This window comes from Pimephales promelas, chromosome 18, assembly GCF_988280905.1.
Source record: "Pimephales promelas chromosome 18, fPimPro1.hap1.1, whole genome shotgun sequence".
Taxonomy (NCBI): Eukaryota; Metazoa; Chordata; class Actinopteri; order Cypriniformes; family Leuciscidae; genus Pimephales; species Pimephales promelas.
The window spans coordinates 20,367,824-20,386,766 of record NC_142786.1 but is presented as its reverse complement, the minus strand read 5'-3'; the positions used below and the strand labels follow the sequence as shown (position 1 = coordinate 20,386,766).

Genomic DNA, 18,943 nt, shown 5'->3' with positions numbered 1-18,943 from the left:
TCATGTGACTTTTCTTACTTTGTTCAGCCATTATTCCAACCATACTGAAGGAAAGCAAAGTAGATGCTGAACCTGATGTCAGTGATACCCACTGGGATCGTTTTTGAACAGACTAATATTGACGTACACACTATTCAATGTCATATTTCATAATACTTCCAGGTTTATTTTGGTACAGCCCAATATTTTCTCATTCAAATTTTCCTCTGAAAAAAAAAAAAAAACGCCCCTGGCGCAGTGTGACGTTCGGCACAGTTGAGCTGGCATCTAGTCGGTACTAATGACAGAGAGGAGCCTGCCGTGACAAATAATGATGTGATTAAGTAGGGTGACACTGAGGCGCATGGAAGGGTGACTATCACTGCGCTCCGCGACGTTAACACAGAGCCTTATCAATCGCTGGCATCTCTGACAGCGGATACACGCCCAAACAAAGTGAGCGTGTCACAGTCGTTGAAATCGCCAAGAACAAAACGATGCGCATAATGAGCAAATCACTTAAGAAGAGAAGGAATTAACCACATTTCTCCAGACACGGATTGCATGAGTAATGCGTTTGTTGTGTGAATGCAACAGCGCTGAAGCCCATTCCTGTGCAATGCATACTGTAGATAGCCGTGAGGGTTGATGATAATCGCCGAGTAGCTTTGAACCGAGTTAATTACTCTGGTGTTAATGAAAACCGCGAACGCGACAGGGCCTCAAAGTTCGACACAAAGCCATAACTGTCAAGACTTCAGATTGATTGAGATGGATATCAGGAGCTCTTGGCTTTGAGGAAGGAGCGAGTGGAGGCGGAAGACGCTGGCTTTGTCTTCTCCTGCCAAGCTGAGGTTGGAATCACACTAATTAACTATTGAAGCCCACTTAGCATGTGGCTCATCTCAGCTTGCCTCCTAACGGGTTTCCTGTTGTGTTTTGGGGTAAGTGGCCAAAGTGGAACGGGAACAAAAAGGGGCAGCCGGGAAGCTCTGATCATGAGCCATGTGGCTCAAGTCACAGTATAGAAGAGCCTTTTCAAGTGGCCGTGAAAAAGAAGAAAAAACAGTGGGTTGTGATTTAAACACACACACAAAATTAGCAATTACAAAACTCCTGGATTTTTTTCTTGTCTAGTGTTTTTCTTTGATGACTCAGGGACCAGGGAAGGCGGATAGTATGTAGATGTGTGTGTACTTCTGAGAGCCATTAGAACGAATCTGCGGAATTAAGTCTTTAAAATGGGCTTTTTGGCGCTTCTCTAACTCAGAGATGCCTCTTTGATGCCCTTGGCGTCTGGACTGAAAATTGAGTAAAGCCCCGCTAATAAACCTGAGTGAATTTGGAGGGCATGATCTCTGCATTTGAGAGCCCATTTCGAGCTCATAATCATATTCCATAGATTCCTGTCTAAGCTGCTTTGGCTAGATTGGCTTTAAAACACTGGAGGATGCGACATCAGAGAGCAGATTGGCAGACCCGACAGAGCCCCATTATGATTAGATAACATACTAAATGCTAGATGAATATTTCAGTTTAATGGATGGTAATTTTTTACTAATTCATATCAAAGCAGTTGGTGAAAATAAAGTTGTCTTTCAGGCTCGGTGTCCCATTTACTCAGAATCAAATGGAATCAAAGCTAAACTCATTATGATGGAACGGGGTATTCCCATGGCGAATCTGAGTAAATATAGACGCTCCTTTCCCTTTGTTATGCATTCACATCACAGTCTAAAATATCCGCAGATGGAAAATTAGTCATCTGCAATTCAATCCACGAAAGACTCAACTCATTGAGTGATAAAACAATATGGTCTGGAGCATAAAATCAATTTAAGTTTTTTTTACTTCAACTCAACATTAAATATGTATATTAAGTGTAACTCAATCATAATTCTGACATCATTTATTCACACGCATGTCTTTCTAAGCCTTGGTGGAACAAAAAAAAAAGTGTTATTTAAAATTTCATATGATGGTTTCAGGACACTATATGTTTAAGTCACATGGACAACATATATTATTATACTTTTCTGATGTTTTTTTTTTTTTTTTTTTTTTTTTATGACAGCGCCTGGTCCCCATCCATTTTCATTGTATGCAACTTTTCTTTTGTGTTCCACAGAAAAAAAGAAAGTCATTCAAGTTTGGAAAAACAGAGTGAGTATATACAATTATTTTAATTATTAGGTACTATCCCTTCAGTAAGAGCATTAGGGAAACTTAATATGCTAATCAGACTAATCAGATAACTATAAATAGCATTGTTATTGTTGTTGTGACTCAAAGTCGTTTTCTCTATACATACGTCTCAGAGTCACAAACCCCGAGTGACAGCTAACAAGGGCCGAGGATCAATATGAAAGCATGTAACAAACTATAAATACTAGTCAGCAGCCCGAGGTCAATATGATCAGTGTAAACGTAAGCCACTTTATTTGCCTGCTGGGGATAGAAAACAGTATTTCCAGATTATCATTGAAACAGAATGCACCAGTTTGTAAAAAGTATCTTAAATCATTCAATATCCCACACAGGCAAATGATATAGGGCGTAAACAGTTCAAATTCAACTTGCGTTGTTAATAAACCCCATAGCGGTCGATGAGGAGTTGCATTTGGAGCTTGACATGTGGGGTTTATTATTATCATTAACTAAAAATTAGTATTAAAATTAAAAACATTTCTGTTAACTGAAATAAAGCTGAAATAAAATAAAAATTAAGGTTACTTGAAAAAAGTAAACTAAGCGAAATTTAGAAATGTTGCTTTAATTGGCAATAAACTGAAATAAGCTAAAGTTGAAGCACTAAAATTAGTAACTGGAAATTGAAATAAATTGTTATACCTGTTTTCATTTCGTTTTCACTCTGTTTGATTGTTTCCCGTGTTCCCTGGTAAGTTTGCTTGGCTGTTAATTAGTTCTTATGTATGGGACGTAGGCCAGTAAGAGCTGTGCGTGTAAACCTCACTCCCCTGATCTCCCACACCGGAGACCCCGGGTCGAATCCCATACTGTACACTTACTGAACACACCTGTTTGTTTTCTACTCATCATCTCCCTGCTTTATATACCCATAGTTTCCTCAACTTCTTTGTCCGGTATTGTTTGTATTAAGGTAGTTGTTATTCTTATACTCCTGTGTGTTTGCTTATAGACCTTATTCAGAGCAGCGCCATGACAGGTATGAAAGTGAGGCTGTGAGGGACTTACCGTGTTTCCAATGGCATCCGCTGTAAAAAGCTGAATAAAGCTGCTAGATTACTTACAATTTTCCACAGCTTACATTGTCGGGAGTTTTTTGTCAACTGACATTTCTTGGAAAGATATTTTTCCAGTGTTTCATGAGCAGAACAATCCGAAAACACATTAAATAACAGTACAGCCCATTGAAGAGATGCAAGTCTATCCCTCACAGCTTCGCTTTCATTCTCATTAAAAATCAAAGATGGCGCTGCCGTGAATAAGGCCAATTAAAAGACTCTTTTATTTAACTTTGTGCATGTTCATCTACCTGACAACAATATAGTATATTATATACTGTAATATGCTATATAATATACTATATAATATACTATAATTACAAAATATTATATCCTATAAAATTATTAAAAAAAAAAAATAACACTGGTGTGGAGCATCTCACCATGATAACTGAGCACAAAGAAACCACTTCCACTGAAGTCGCTGTGGAACTTGATGAGGATCTGGTTGGATGTGCTGTAAACAGACTCCAGGGCTGTGTTACCACTGAACTGACCGATTTGGGGCGAACTCTGGTCTGGACCATCCCTGCAAAACACACAAATCAACATTTATCCACAGCTACATCCACTTAGAAAGGCCTACGTCAAGTTGGAGTTAGAAGCAGTGTATTTACATATACAGTATATAATTTTTATATTATAATTTCATTTTTATTTATTATTTTTTTGCACAAAACCCACATTAGGCACTATAGAAGCAGAGTAAATTAAGTCATTGTCACTCCTTTTAGTGCAAACACACCTCCTAGGCAAATGAAGCTCATTATGCATTCCGCCTCGTTTCACCCGGTGTAGTTATCATTGCACTATTACTGTGGGTGGTAAATTGAATTTGTTTAAAAGATTTTCTGTTGATCATGGCAGGAGTACTGTAGTTCATTAAAATATGACCAAATGATGGGGGGAAAAAGATTTATAAGTGGGCATAAAGTCAAGCATACTTTTGCCATTTAAATTACAAGTGCAAATTCTTTGTGTGTGTGTGTGTGTGTGTCCTGAAACAGCCAGTAAAGGCAGTTACACATAGAGTTAATAAATTAAACATTTTAAGACTCCACTCTTTCTCGAAGTAGTTTTTAAATGTGACTTTAACCCAGTGGCCCAGCAAAAATAATGGCTCTGCAATTACACGGAGAGTAAATAAACTACGTGCTTCATACCTTGAGACTGATCTCTACTGCAGTACAATGCTGAACGCTGCTTTTATGAACCATATTGACTTAAATGGGAATTTAATCTAGACTGCAATATATCCCCTATTATTGACTGCAAGAAAAAGCAAGAAGTGCATCTCCAAAGCAGGCAGTCATTTCTCTGTGTCTACTAGTTTATTAAGCTCCATTCCTGCCATATCTGTGGTTGTCTTTACATTAGGCCAGCCCAGAAGAAATGCACAAAGTCTTGGTTCTGTACATGAACAATAGAGCTGGACTAATGAACCAGAAGACACCGTTTTATCTAGGTCACTTATGATGCATGAGATGGTCACTAGGAGCAGCTCACTAAGGAGCCGATGGAGCACCCAGAGAGGGAAAAACGGGTTTGTTCACGAGTCTTTTGGCGTCACGCAGCTTTCGGGAAAGACTGAAGGAACATGCAACAGAAAGGCAAACTCAATTCCAGGTCACATGGACTAAAAAGTCAATAATGTAACTTCTATCCGTGGTGCAAATGCATTATTTAAAACAACAGGTTTATTGGGTACGCAGAATCCATCAATAAATAAAAGTACCCTCTGGAATTTTTCTTGAACAAGAGGGAACTCTGATATGAAAAGTGAGCAGATGACATTAATTATTGGATTCATCCTGGGTTTCATTCAATGCATTATTCCATCTCCCCCGCAACTGGGTGTCACAACGATGTGAAGGACAATTAGTCAAAAGTCTCAGCTCTTCCAAACAACCTACTGGCCTAAAGCGACTCTGTAAGGACACACACTCCAGCTAAAGGCGTACTACATCTCTCAGAAATCTATCAATAAGACATACACCAATAACTTCAAAAATAGCTTTGATTCAGAGGCTCGGAAGACGTCCTTAGGGACTTATACTCAAGTATAAAATCTTTATTGTTGTTTATTTGTTCGTTATATTAGCCCTGCTAAACCTCTAGAGATACTTCTTCTTGTTTGAAGACACGCTCACTTTGGAGTCTAAAACACCAAAGCAAATGAGCTTAATTTCCGTGAGGAGACCAAAACCAGTACAGAAAGCTAATAAAACGAAGTATGCCTAATTAGCAAAATTTCTTCCTGAAAGGTTGAAGAGACAAAGCTCAGAAGGGAAATTATGCATAAAAGCGACAAAAAGTATTTTATGCCGACAAACTATGCAACAACTTTTGAGCAAGTTAATTAAAGGGATAGTTCACTTTGAAATTAATTTTTTATATGTTTTAGCTTACCTCAAGGGCATCCAAGATGTAGGTGTCTTTGTTTCTACAGTTTTTTCTGTTATATATTTATATATATAACAGAAAACATATACTGTATATGATGTATTTATATATGAAGAGTTCAGACGCAAAAGCCTCTAAGTGCCATTTGAAATTTTCTTCTAAAATGATCATTTTTATCAAGCTTGTACAGTATATTTAAGTTCAGTAAGTTCACTTAAATGGCAATGAAGATTACCTATTAATTGTCAATTAAGTGAAATTACTGAACTTAAATATACAAGCTTGATAAAAATGGTCATTTTAGAAGAAAATTTCAAATGGCATTTAGAGGCTTTTGCATCTGAACTCTTCATATATATATATATATATATATATATATACATATATAAATATGTTTAATGAAAGGTAAAACTTTCGAAATCTTCGTGTAAACAATGCGTGACGTAGACGCGCGAGAGATCACTTCCAGCGTAACGTTCAGTTTGGTTCACTTGGACATCTGATTCAGATCAGTTCGACATAGCTGTTAACAAGAGGTAAAAATTATATAAATACTGTTCGTTTTCTCACACAAACCGCTCGTTTCATGTCTTAGGCCATCAGTGTGTACTTACATTCACGAGTCATTAAATCATGTTTAATTTGGACTTCTCTGTGCATGCTCTTTGAGGTGGACATCCCAAACCTGCATTATATGACTGACAGACAACACCGGTTTGACCGAAAAAATGTCAAAATTGAAAATACTGTGGAAACAAAGACACCTACATTTTGGATGCCCTTGAGGTAAGCTAAAACATATCAAAAATTAATTTCAAAGTGAACTATCCCTTTAAGGTGAATTTAAGAATTCTTATAAAAAATATATATATTTGCTGATGAACCCTGATTTTGACAATAACGTTGAACTGAATTGAACTTATATAATAATGGTAAACACATGCACAATTGGTAAATAGAGCTATATGGAATGAAATATATGGAAATATCTCCATGCTGAGCCTTTTTTGCACTTCCTGATTTCCCTTGAGAATCCTTGTCCAATGAATGGACGACCTTAGCACACGTGTGGTTTGGTTTACAAATTTTGGTTCACTTGCAAAAAGAGCAGTGTGAAAGCGAACCGTACCCAAAAAAATAAATAAATAATTTATTTGGTCCGGACCAAAGCAAGTGAACTATCGGACTTTCCTGGTGTGAATACACCCTTAATGACAGTTGTCACAAACATGCATAAACCCTCCTTCATATTCATAACATATGTCATGACTATGAAGGTGTCATGTTAGTCTTATGCACAACACTTCAAGTGTTACCGTAAAGTTAGCTACTATGCAATTTGGTCTCAACAAAGTCAAGCAAAAAGAAGTTAAGTTTCCATTTTAGTAACAAGACACCACATTAGGGGACGCAGAAGCAAAACTGAATTTAATCCTGAAAATCATCTCATGACTTGAGGAACTGTGCAAAGCAATTTAAATAACCCCTTTTCAAACCAAGCAAATGTGGTGGCAGCTAGTCCTAAAATAGTTTTTGAGAGAATTAAGGGATGATTTCCTTCCACGGTTACAAGCAAGTGTGCTTTGGGGCTTCCTAGAGGCCCTCAGGCTGTTTCGCACACACTGTTTCTTACGCTCAAGGACGTTTGGAGTTTCACAAAAGGCCCTCATTCATCTGCATATGCAGTCCCATCTCTCTTACTTCTTCAGCGTTATTATTATTGATCATATACTGATTAATATGAACTGATTCCAAATAATCTCATCATCACATATTTAAGAGATGAGAGTTTACCAGACAGTGATGTAGTCATAGATGGGTTCAGTGCTGAGGACGGTGAAGTTGATATAGATGCCGTTTCCAGGGGGCACCCGGACACCCCACACACAGTCCTGGAAATTGGGGTATTCAGCTGGGTGACCGGGAGAGAAGATGGTGCCGTTCATGGAGGTGATGTTTCCACCACATAGAGCTTTTGGGTAGACAGAAAACAAAGTAATGCTATGACCATACATTCTGGACATATCCATAACATGTGCAGTAAGAATTTGTCTTTCACTTTATTTTGATGGTCCCTTTAACACATTCTGTTGACTATAAGTGATGTTGCACCTACATGTCTACTATACGGTGGCCAAGAGAGCTCACCGCGCTGCAACTTGATGAAGACGATTGCAAATTCAAAAAAACGTGTGCAACTATAAAAACGCATTCAAATACAAAAATACATCCCCAAATTAAGAAAAACATCTTCATCAGTTCCACAACACACCTGTGCTCCAAGTACTCACAACACAACCAAATACAGAAACGCGCTGCAAACGTTCACAACACCACCAAATACAGAAACGTGCTGCAAATAACACGGCCCACAACGGAAATGTTTCCGGGGAACCAAATAAGTGACGGACCCGACTGGGACTTGCTTATTGCTCGTAAGCTTCCCTATGCCCTACTCCTTTCAAAGGGCAGACGGCAAAGCTCTTCAAGTGGGAATTTGGCGTGAGCATGACACCTAGTGTGTCATTTTTGTAGCCATTTGGCACTTGATGAAGGGAGCAACAACAGATAAGTTGAGACAACGTAACAACACAGCACCCTGTCTGGTGCCGTACGGTTTACACAGATTTCCTGGGCGAGTACAAGACGCGGACATTCGCGTATAATAACAATTATTTAATGACATGAGTAAAAAAATATAATAAATATGTGATATAGTGATCAGCAAAATCTCCTCTCTTGCTGTTTTTTTTTTATTAAATTAACATGCTATGGTCATTAAATGGCTTTCCTGAGCTGAATGTAACGTTATGTGACATAATTGTTTTCCTGCTGTTATATTGACCTCTTTCCATGGTTTAAAAACACTAATTGGTCGATATTATGTATACTTTCTAGCTGTAACGTTACCTTACTCTTGCCTGTTGCAATGTGAAAATGAGATAAATAATGGACACAAATGAAAAACATGAATTTGTTTATTTGATTTCATTCATTTATTTATTTATTGTTGCCAAATGGACAGATCTTTTTATAGTTTCCTCGTTAGCCTAGCTAGCTTGCCAAGCTATTTTCACAAATAACGTTAATCTGTAAGATCGTTTGTACCTTCATCTGTGACTGGAGGCCACTGCAGTCACAGATCAAACCAACAAGTCATTCTGCCTGGCTGTAGCTGTCATCGAGGGTGAGTTCGCGTCATCACCGAGGTTTGTTTACATACCGGTGCGTATGTCTATATGCCTGTGTAACAGCTCAGTAATGGCGTCGCCACAAGATGGCAGCCTACACAGAACGCTCGTCGGATTCGTCTATAGCTGTTCTGACGACAGAAATATAATGATTAACATAACGGTTGCAAATAAATTATTCATTTTTTATTTTTACTTTATAAAAATCTGTTATAATATCCGTTTTATATATCTGTATGTCAGTGCCATACATTACCTAACATTTTTAGGAAACTCTTATAAAAATTTAAACATAAAATTAAACTATTTGTATAGTGTACTGATGTGTAGATTAATATCTTGCCTTCATGTTCTTCTAGATCTTTTTTTATTTATTTAGTTTAGTTTTCAGATCATTGTTCTTTTCTTATTTGTATTGTGATGACATTGAACATTGTTAACACATGTTGTATATATTGTACACAAGTTGTATGTCATAATAATTTGAATCTCGGTGTTTTGCGGGGGAAAAGAAATTAAATAAAGTAGAATTTTGAGTAAGCAAGGAGTATAAACGAACTAAAAAATATATATAATATTATAATATTATTTATATATACAATATTACTTTAATAGTATAGTTTATTTGTATAGTTTATTTATAAAAAAAAATATATGCTTTGACTTCTTGTCAATAAAGTTTTTTTTGGTCTATGTTCTAGTTGGGTTCTAGTCGGGTCCGTCACTTATTTGGTTCCCCGGAAACATTTCCGTTGTGGACCGTGTTGCAGCGCGTTTCTGTATTTGGTGGTGTTGTGAACGTTTGCAGCGCGTTTCTTTATTTGGTTGTGTTGTGAGTACTTGGAGCACAGGTGTGTTGTGGAACTGATAAAGATGTTTTTCTTAATTTGCGGATGTATTTTTGTATTTGAATGCGTTTTTATAGTTGCACACGTTTTTTTGAATTTGCAATCCTCTTCATCAGGTTGCAGCGCGGTGAGCTCTCTCGGCCACCGTACTACTAACTATCAGTAGAGTGTTAGTTGAGTATTAATAGACTGGTAAGGTTAGGGTTAAGTTGATGTAGTTGCAAAATTACTTATAGTCAGTAGAGTGTCTGTCTAATGGTGTGTTCACACCGGACGCGAATAGCGCGTCAGGTGCGAATGGTTTCAATGTTAAGTCAGTGCAAAGATGCGTTACGCACGTAAAAAATTCACGCATTTGACGCGAATGCTCGATCAACATAAAAAAGATCGCCGCCAACGGGTTTCGATTCTGACGCACATAAATTTTGCTTCAAACTTTTGTTTTTATGCGTGTGAATTTCGCTTCAAACTTTTATTTTTAATTCTGAAAAACAAAAGAGTGAAACTGATGCGCGAATTAACACAAAGTGGTCAAGCGTAAAACTAGCCGCGGTAGACGCAAAGACACGTTACGTGCTTAAAAAATTCCTGCGGCACGAATGAGGCGCAGAGCGTGGCGTGGTAGACACGAATACGCCTCATTCGTGCACCAAGTTCACGAATGCCTCGAATTGAGCGTCAGGCGCGTTAAGAATGAATGATTTAGTTAGTGCTATTTGTGCATTCACACATTTGACGAGAATGCTCGATCAACATAAAAAAGATCGCCACCAACGGGTTTAGATTCTGACTCGTGTAAATTTTGCTTCAAACTTTTGTTTTTACGAGTGTGAATTTCGCTTCAAACTTTTGTTTTTAATTCTGAAAAACAAAAGAGTGAAACTGACGTGCAAATTAACACAAAGTGGTCAAGCGTAAAACTAGACGCGGTAGACGCAAAGACACATTACGTGTGTAAAAAATTCCTGCAGCGCGAATGAGGCGTAGAGCGTAGTTTAATGTAGTTTAAACAAAACTTTGAAGCGAAATTTACGCGCGTAAAAACAAATGTTTGAAGTGAAATTTACGCGCGTAAATTTCGCTTCAAACTTTTGTTTTTAATTCTGAAAAACAAAAGAGTGAAACTGACGCGTGAATTAACACAAAGTGGTCAAGCGTAAAACTAGACGTGGTAGAATTTGACACGCTATTCGCGTCCGGTGTGAACGAACAGTAAGGACCATCACAATTAAGTGTTTACAGATATTAAGCAGACAGTCTACTAATACTCTTATGAGAGTTAGTTACCATTGGTTGCAAAGTAACTTATAATCAACAGCATGTTCAAAAGGGACCCTCAAAATAAAGTGCACAGAAAATAATGAAAAGTACTTAATGTAAACAAGAGAGAGACATATCTGTGGCCTAGAAAAGCGGTTTAATATCGTTCAGTTCCAATCTATGCCAATAGGTGTCAGTAAACAGTTCAAGGTTACTTCATTTTGAAAATGAACAGGAGCTAGAGAAACAAGAACCAAATGACCTCGTGCATCTTTAATGTTCATCTGTTAGCAGTGATCGCTCTCCCATGGCATCACCTCATTGCGCTCTGGGAAATAATGTTGGCAATTGAGCCATTGAGAATTTGTTCTCACCATAAAGACGCAAGGCACTGTTTAACATCACACATTATGTAGTAATATTGTTGCGATAAGGCAATAAATCTCACCCGTGGGCTTGTGTATAAAGTCATCAGCTGTAAGCGACTGATGACACTTTCATTATAACTTACAGTGGCAGTTGCATGGATGAAACACTGAGGTCATTCAATTTCAATACCGAATTAAGGAGGAGTACGAGGATTTTATATTGAGGAGAGTAAAACGCCACCTTCACAGCGTGGTATAGGGTTGTTCCAGTTCCTGCTGATTCCATGGAGGCACGTTAGAGAGGTTTCACCGATGAGCGAGTAACCGGGTAAACACTCGAAAGACACCGTCATGCCCACGCTGAAGTCACTGCCTATTACGATACCATTCCTGAAAGGCCGGGGGTCAGGACAGCTCTGCAGCTGATAGGCTGATGAAAAGAAACATAAATCACAAGCGAGGAGGATGAATGCAATATACTCTCAGTATATTCTTCTTGACTCACTACTAACACATCTAATGGAGAAAAAGGACCTATTGTGCTTTTTTTACATCTTTAATTTTCTTTAGTGTGTAATGTTGCTGTTTGAGCATGGAAAAGCTCAGTGTCAGTGTTTCTGAACTCCCAAAAAAGCCTCCATTTCTTCTGTAAACGAACATTTAAATAATTAATACGCAGAATAAAGGGGCGGGGCCTGGTTGAGTTAGTTAGTAGTGTGTTAATCTACTGGTTATGGTAAGGGCCGGGACATTTCCCAAACACGCTTGAAGCAGTTGACCAATCACAACACACTGATCTAGTCAACCAATCAGAGCACATTGTGCTTTTCAGAAGGAGGGGCTTCATAGAGACAGGAACCAAACAGTGGTGTGTTTCCTGTACAACGACGTAGTTCCCTGCTTCACTACCATAGTACGATGCATCGTTGGAGAAATCAACTAGCTAGTCACGACTGTTTTCCAAAACCCACTGTCGTAAAGTATCGTTCAGTAATAACTACTTTTAATGAAACTGTTTGAGATCCAATTAACGCTAGATTTTATATGTATAAATTATGTCATCTGAGGACTATTTCTAATTGTTCTCAGTTATTTTGCTTTATTACCAGACTCAATATTTGGCTCGTTCTTACATAGTAGAGCACGTTCGCACATGCACACTCTTCAAACACGGTACTTTAAATCTTTTGAAAAACTAAAAGACGTAAATTACATGTGTATGTATTCTAAATAAAAGGCGCCGATGTGTTTAATGTTAAAAATCAAACCTATTGTACTAGAGCCCAAAATCAACACTGTAAAAAAGCATGATGTGGCCTCTTTAAAAGTCTTACCTTGGTATGTAATGTGAAATCCAGGTTTATTCTGGGAATAGTCGCTGTGGAAGAAGAAGCTTGTTTCATGGGTTGTGCTGAAGAGCGACTCAGGAACCTGCGGCCCACTGAACCTGTCAATCACTATACCGGTCTCACTAGGTCCGCTCCGGATCTCCAGGTAGTCGTGGATTGCCTCGGTGGAGAAGTTCAGGAACTGAACATGAATTCCTTAAAAAAACATATATACACAATAAGTGATACTGGTGAGTCACCAAGCTCATTCACACTCAGTTTAATGGCATGCACGTACCGAAGCCAGTGGGAAGGGTGACCGTCCAGGTGCAATCTAGACCACTCGGGTAGTTGCCAGGAAATCCAGGGCTCAGAATCACTCCGCTAACCTCTTTCATGGCTCCGCCACACTGAGCTGTGAATATACACGTGAAGATTCGCTTAATGCAATCTCAACTGCATCACTGAATGATTACAGCACCAAAAAGTTTTGAATTAAACCAATTCCACTTAAAAATCTTTTACCCCTACAGAAACAAATATGACATATTGATGTATCTTAAAATTTGAACATTTGGAAACATTTTCAATTCAGGCTCAATATGTTTACATTGATTAGTGTGTTTAATATCATTAACTATACATCATTTGTTTTGTTGTTTTTTATTAATTTTAATGTATAAGCGGACTTTTGAGTAACACTAATTCATGTTTGTTTATGTTATATATTAATATTAACTTTAATTAAATTAAACTAATTTAAATTGTGCATATATGTCTCTTAAATGCGCATGAAACAGTCACCACACTTTTTGTTTGTTTCATGGTGGAAATAGATAATCTCAGATGTGTTTTGTGAATGCAAAATGCTCAAGTTTTACTTCATTTGATCCCTTTCGGGTAACTTTGGCTGCAAATACACCCTGCTGTCATGACACGGAATGAAGATACAGGAAACTGTGCAACTGAGGTCATGTGATCCACTACTAGTCAACATGAAGAACAAGAAGAAGTTTAACCCTAGCAGTGATGATACATGAGCATATTTAAGTGCTAAGAGCTCTTGTGTACATTGTACATGTGAGCACACTTGGCCAGTAAAACTAGTTTGAATCTGAATTACAGAAGATGGGCCTCACACTGTTAAATGACTGTACAAGACAGGTGTAAAGCAGCAGTCGGCAAAAGAAACAATTTACATATTACATCAACTCCCTTGTGCTCAGTTCTTTACGTTTCACTTACTCTTAGATTGCACTGTTGCTAAAGAAGAAGTGAAACAGAGGAGCAGATAAGTACTAAACAGAAATAAAAGCAATAAACACCCACCGGTATACAGAGAAATTATCATTTGCTTGGCACAAAAACTATTGTAAAAGCTATTGTCTCTTTTAAGAGGCATCAGGCGTGGGGATTTAAGTGGTGATTCCAACAGTAATATGGAGATCCCAGCTTTGATGACACAGGAGAGGCTGGACGATGTTAATGAATATATCAGTAGTAGAAAATTACTTCAAACTTCTTTTAAACAGGAAGCAAGGGGAATTGGGCAGGTCAAGGGACAGCCAACTCAAACATGAGTCAAAGCAATATAAAATATAAACAAGATGCTCTTGATCAGAGATGGACTGATCTGAGGAAAAAGACAAACTTGGTCTCATAGAAAAGCATGCTGGCCACACAGGGTGTGCTATAAACACAAGGGCTTGATAAGAGACGTCTGGCACATCAGCTTGGCAGTCAAAGGGAATCTTCATGTTGCGTCCACAAGGACCAGATGGAAACGAGTGCATCCCCCATGAACACAAACATATAAATCAATGGCCAAATTGGTAATTTCCTCTCTCGAGTTGCTATATTTCGATTTGCAACACTCAAAGCTCACAGACTGCATTACAATCTGGGCACCGTGTTTCTAATCATTTCCAATGTCACTGAAAATGTTCAGGAAATCCAATCAACAAAAATGATAATAAAAATCTATTGAAATTCCACTTGTTGCCACTAGAAGCACTAAAGTGACTTAAAGTCAGTAAGAAACGGAAGTTGCGATTGTATTTTCTAGTATGTTGAAGGGAGGGGGTTTAACGTTTTTGTTTTAAGATTATGAGTGCACATGACTTGAAAAAAAATAATGATGTACATGATGTGCAGGGGTGACGTTTATGCAGAATAAATGATTATTGATTACTAAATGATTACTAACTATTACTAATGATTATGATTATTAAAATTACTACACCCATCACTAGAGAGAAGTCTGTTGTTTTCACTGGAAGGTCCAGTTATGACATTATGATTACTAGGTCAATTTTTTTTTTTTTTAAATGAACATATGCATGGATGAATGGTTCACAATAAGATATGCAATTAAAAAAGCATGTCGACGAAGGGTAAAATCCACATATTCAGTAATTTGAAAAACAAATGTATCTCAATTCTTTACTGATCATTTTTGTGTTAAAAAAGCTTGCCATTTATTTGGAAAAAGGCTTTTGCTCAGTAAACTTGTAAACTCAAGCTTAGAGATATCTTTGCCCTCTGAGCTGAGCAGAAAGAGGGCAAAGAGCTCAGATTGCAGGGCTCCAGACTAACTTTTTTCACTAGGAGCACAGTGGCCCTCAATGAATATTTTAGGGGCACAACCAGAAAATTTAAAGGAGTAGTTCAACTTTTGCTGATAATTTACTCACCCCCATGTCATCCAAGATGTCCATGTCTTTCTTTCTTCAGTCGAAAATAAATTACGTTTTTTTGATGAAAACATTCCAGGATTTTTCTCCATATAATGGACTTCAATGGGGTCCAAACGGTTCAAGGTCCAAAAGAGAGTTTCAGTGCAGCTTCAAAGGGCATTAAACGACACCAGACGATGAACAACGGTCTTATCTAGCCAAACTATCAGTCATTTCAAAAATAAATAAATAACTTTAAGTTTTATAAGCACAAATGCTCGCCTTGCTCTGTTCTGTGATGCGCGTTCGTGACTCTCCTGTTTGAACTCGTTCATCAAAATGAACAAATCTTTTTCCGAGTCATTTCATTCATTGAACGAACGAAAAAAGATTCCTTCATTTTGTGCCTTGGGCCAGAACAGAGCAAGGCGAGCATTTGTGCTTATAAAACTTAAAGTTTTTTAGTTATTTTTGAAATGACCGATGGTTTCTCTAGATAAGGCCCTTATTCATCGTCTGGTGTCATTTAAAGCCCTATGGAGCTGCACTGAAACTCTCATTTGGACCTTGAACCGTTTGGACCCCAATGAAGTCCATTATATGGAGAAAAATGCTGGAATGTTTTCATCAAAAACCTTAATTTCTTTTCTACTGAAGAAAGAAAGACATGGACATCTTGGATGGTGTACTCCATTAAACATTAAAACCGTAATATCAACATATTACCAAATATTCACATTTCTACTCATTTCCAGTGTATTACTAATACTTTGATAATAGATAATAGATGAGTTTAGTTTAAACACCGATGGTAACGACTGCAGTTCAGGTCTTCAGGTCTCGCCAGCACTCGTGCCAGCCCATTCTCATCCCAAGACGTCATCTAACTGACGCTTTTGACCATACGTCAGTATCCGACGTTTTAGGGTACCCTTTAACGTCAGTTAGATGACGCTAGACATCTAACTGACGCCCCAGGATCGTCATCTAACTGACATTAAAGGGTACCCTAAAACGTAGGATGTTGATGTATGGTCAAATGCGTCAGTTAAATGACATCTTGGGATCAGAATGTGTTGCTTGTGCGATATCAACCGCCGGGTGATGACGCCGTAAATGACAGGTCATGTTCGAGATTTGGCACTCACATTGAACAGTGTTTACGAAGAGTAATCATTGTTTTTATTATCGCTGTTGTAATGTATTCTTTTGGAAGCCAGCAAGTGAATTTAACTGGCACACTAGCCGCAGGTCGGAAGAACAAGTCAACAGTTCGCTTGTCATTTGTCTCCTTCCCACAGACGTTTAAAAGCGCGCTCAATTATCTTTAGGACCTTCCCTCTCCACACATTAGCCACTTACAGTGGCCATTCCCTATTCTTCTCACACACATTGGCCTACCACACATTCCGGATTCATGTTTAACGTGTAAAAAAAAGGGACAAATTTAATGTTCACACATGTAAAATTCAGTCGCACACTCTCAAATTTCGGTCGCAAGTGTGGAGCCCTGGATTGTGTAAGAGCAGCTGGGTGGTGAATTATTGAGCTGAGGCTAAAACAGTTGAAAAATGAAGCGAAACGCTGAAACATAAAGGTTCTAGTTGGCTTTCACTAAAGGGCCCCATAAATAAACACCAGATAATCCATCACAATGTTCTATAGCACGATCGAAAACTCTGGCGCGCTCTGCATTTTAGGTTCAAAATTAAATAAAACCTGTCGGGACAGGAGAAGCTTAAGGAGGAGACGATGAATCAAACTTCAGCCGAAACTCACATAACCCATTGTGGTGCCTCATATTCAATTGCTGGGAATCTGAAACTGAGAAAAACAATCTTCACTTGAATTTAATAAGACCGTACCGAGGCAAAGAGGAACCGGATAATTCCACCTCCTCACTGGTCCAGGCATGCATGTGATATGGGCATTTCCCTAGACAGAAACAAAACAGATCAACATTTTTGAATCACAAATACAGCACTGTGCTCCCAGGAATCTATATTTGAATGAAAAACTATTTACAAAGAAGTGATCAATGCACAAAAGAGTATCACCTGTAAAGAGTATCCTTGCTCACACTGGAACATCACAACATCTCCCACCATGTATCGATCTCCAACTCTAATCCCATAGGTTGGAGTCTGAGGCTCTGGACATGTATCTAGGCCAATAGCTGTAAACACACAGAGATCAAAACTGCTGCAATCTTCAGGCTAATAGAAAAATCTCCACAGAGTAGCACAGACCGCTACTGTTCGAAAAAAAAAAAAAAAAGATTTCAGGCTCAGGTTCCAGGATCTGGAGTGCTGGTGTCTGAAAACATTTGGCCAGAAGGAGCGTTTTCTGGCTAATTATTTTATGGATGTAAATATGAACACCTGGCTCTGTTTTGTGTAGAACAGGTGTCTCTCTCTGACTCAGCATCTGCAGTCATACAGATCCTTTGGCAGAATCCTGGTATGAAAATACATTTGTTGGCTGAGAGCAGCTCTTTCCATTGGCATTATCCCTTTGATTACTTGCTATACAAAGAAGGTGGAAAATGTCTGTCAATCTATCTATCTATCTATCTATCTATCTATCTATCTATCTATCTATCTATCTATCTATCTATCTATCTATCTATCTATCTATCTATCTATCTATCTATCTATCTATCTATCTATCTATCTATCTATCTATCTATCTATCTATCTTATGAACTGCTCTGAGACAAGAAGGTTGAGATCCATATGCAGCTTTTAATAATGGGGCAATCCAGACATGTAATCCAATGTACAGGCAAAAGGTCAAAACACACGTAGGTAGTCCAAACAAACAAAACACACAAGGTTGGGAACAAAGCAAATGGGTAATCCAAAAGCAGGCAGAGAGTCCAAAAACTGGAATACATGACACCAGAAAAATGCTCAGAAATGCAGCGCAACAACTAGGGATGTCCCGATCAGGTTTTTTTGCCCTCGAGTCCGAGTCAGAGTCATTTGATTTTGAGTATCTACCGATACAGAGTCCCGATCCGATACTTCTATAATGTATTCAAAAAAGAATAAAGAAGAGCGAAAAAACAGATCCAGATTCCAGGATGTTCCTTATTTTTTATTTTTTTTATTTAATTATTTTAACATTTGACAACTCTGTTAACAAACAGAGCACTTCTGTGAGGTAGCTTGAACAATCAGGTAATGAACATCAATTCTTCACTTTTGGACTTGTATGCAAAAGTATATATATATGAAGAGTTCAGATGCAAAAGCCTCTAAATGCCATTTGAAATTTTCTTATTTAATGATGATTTTTATCAAACTTGTATATTTAAGTTCAGTAATTTCACTTAAATGGTAATGATAATTACCTATTAATTGTTATTTAAGTGAAATTACTGAACTTAAATATACAAGTTTGATAAAAATCATCATTCTAGAAGAAAATTTCAAATGGCACTTAGAGGCTTTTGCATCTGAACTCTTCATATATATATATAAATATAAAAGTCTGAAATAAAGACAAATAGCACTCATTACGATCATTTGTGCTATCTTGGCTCAGCTGTGATGTCCTGTGGCTTCTCACAATCAAGGGGCATTTTTCTCTCCTCTTAAAACTCTCTTGCAGCGTGAGCCGA

The 18,943-nt window shown here is 37.9% G+C and overlaps 1 protein-coding gene across 6 annotated transcripts in view; it reads right to left on the bottom strand.

The window, feature by feature from the left end:
• The window catches only part of csmd3b (CUB and Sushi multiple domains 3b), a 636,199-nt gene that overhangs the window by 152,784 nt on the left and 464,472 nt on the right, over window positions 1–18,943 (bottom strand). For all 6 annotated transcript variants that reach the window (XM_089123029.1, XM_089123027.1, XM_089123028.1 and 3 more), the window contains 7 exons: window positions 17,376–17,494; window positions 17,184–17,253; window positions 12,942–13,058; window positions 12,650–12,859; window positions 11,557–11,745; window positions 7,443–7,620; window positions 3,629–3,774 (listed from right to left, as the gene is read on the bottom strand). In XM_089123029.1, coding sequence (XP_088979155.1) covers window positions 3,629–3,774; window positions 7,443–7,620; window positions 11,557–11,745; window positions 12,650–12,859; window positions 12,942–13,058; window positions 17,184–17,253; window positions 17,376–17,494 — 1,029 coding nt within the window. The remainder of the gene's footprint in view (window positions 1–3,628; window positions 3,775–7,442; window positions 7,621–11,556; window positions 11,746–12,649; window positions 12,860–12,941; window positions 13,059–17,183; window positions 17,254–17,375; window positions 17,495–18,943) is intronic.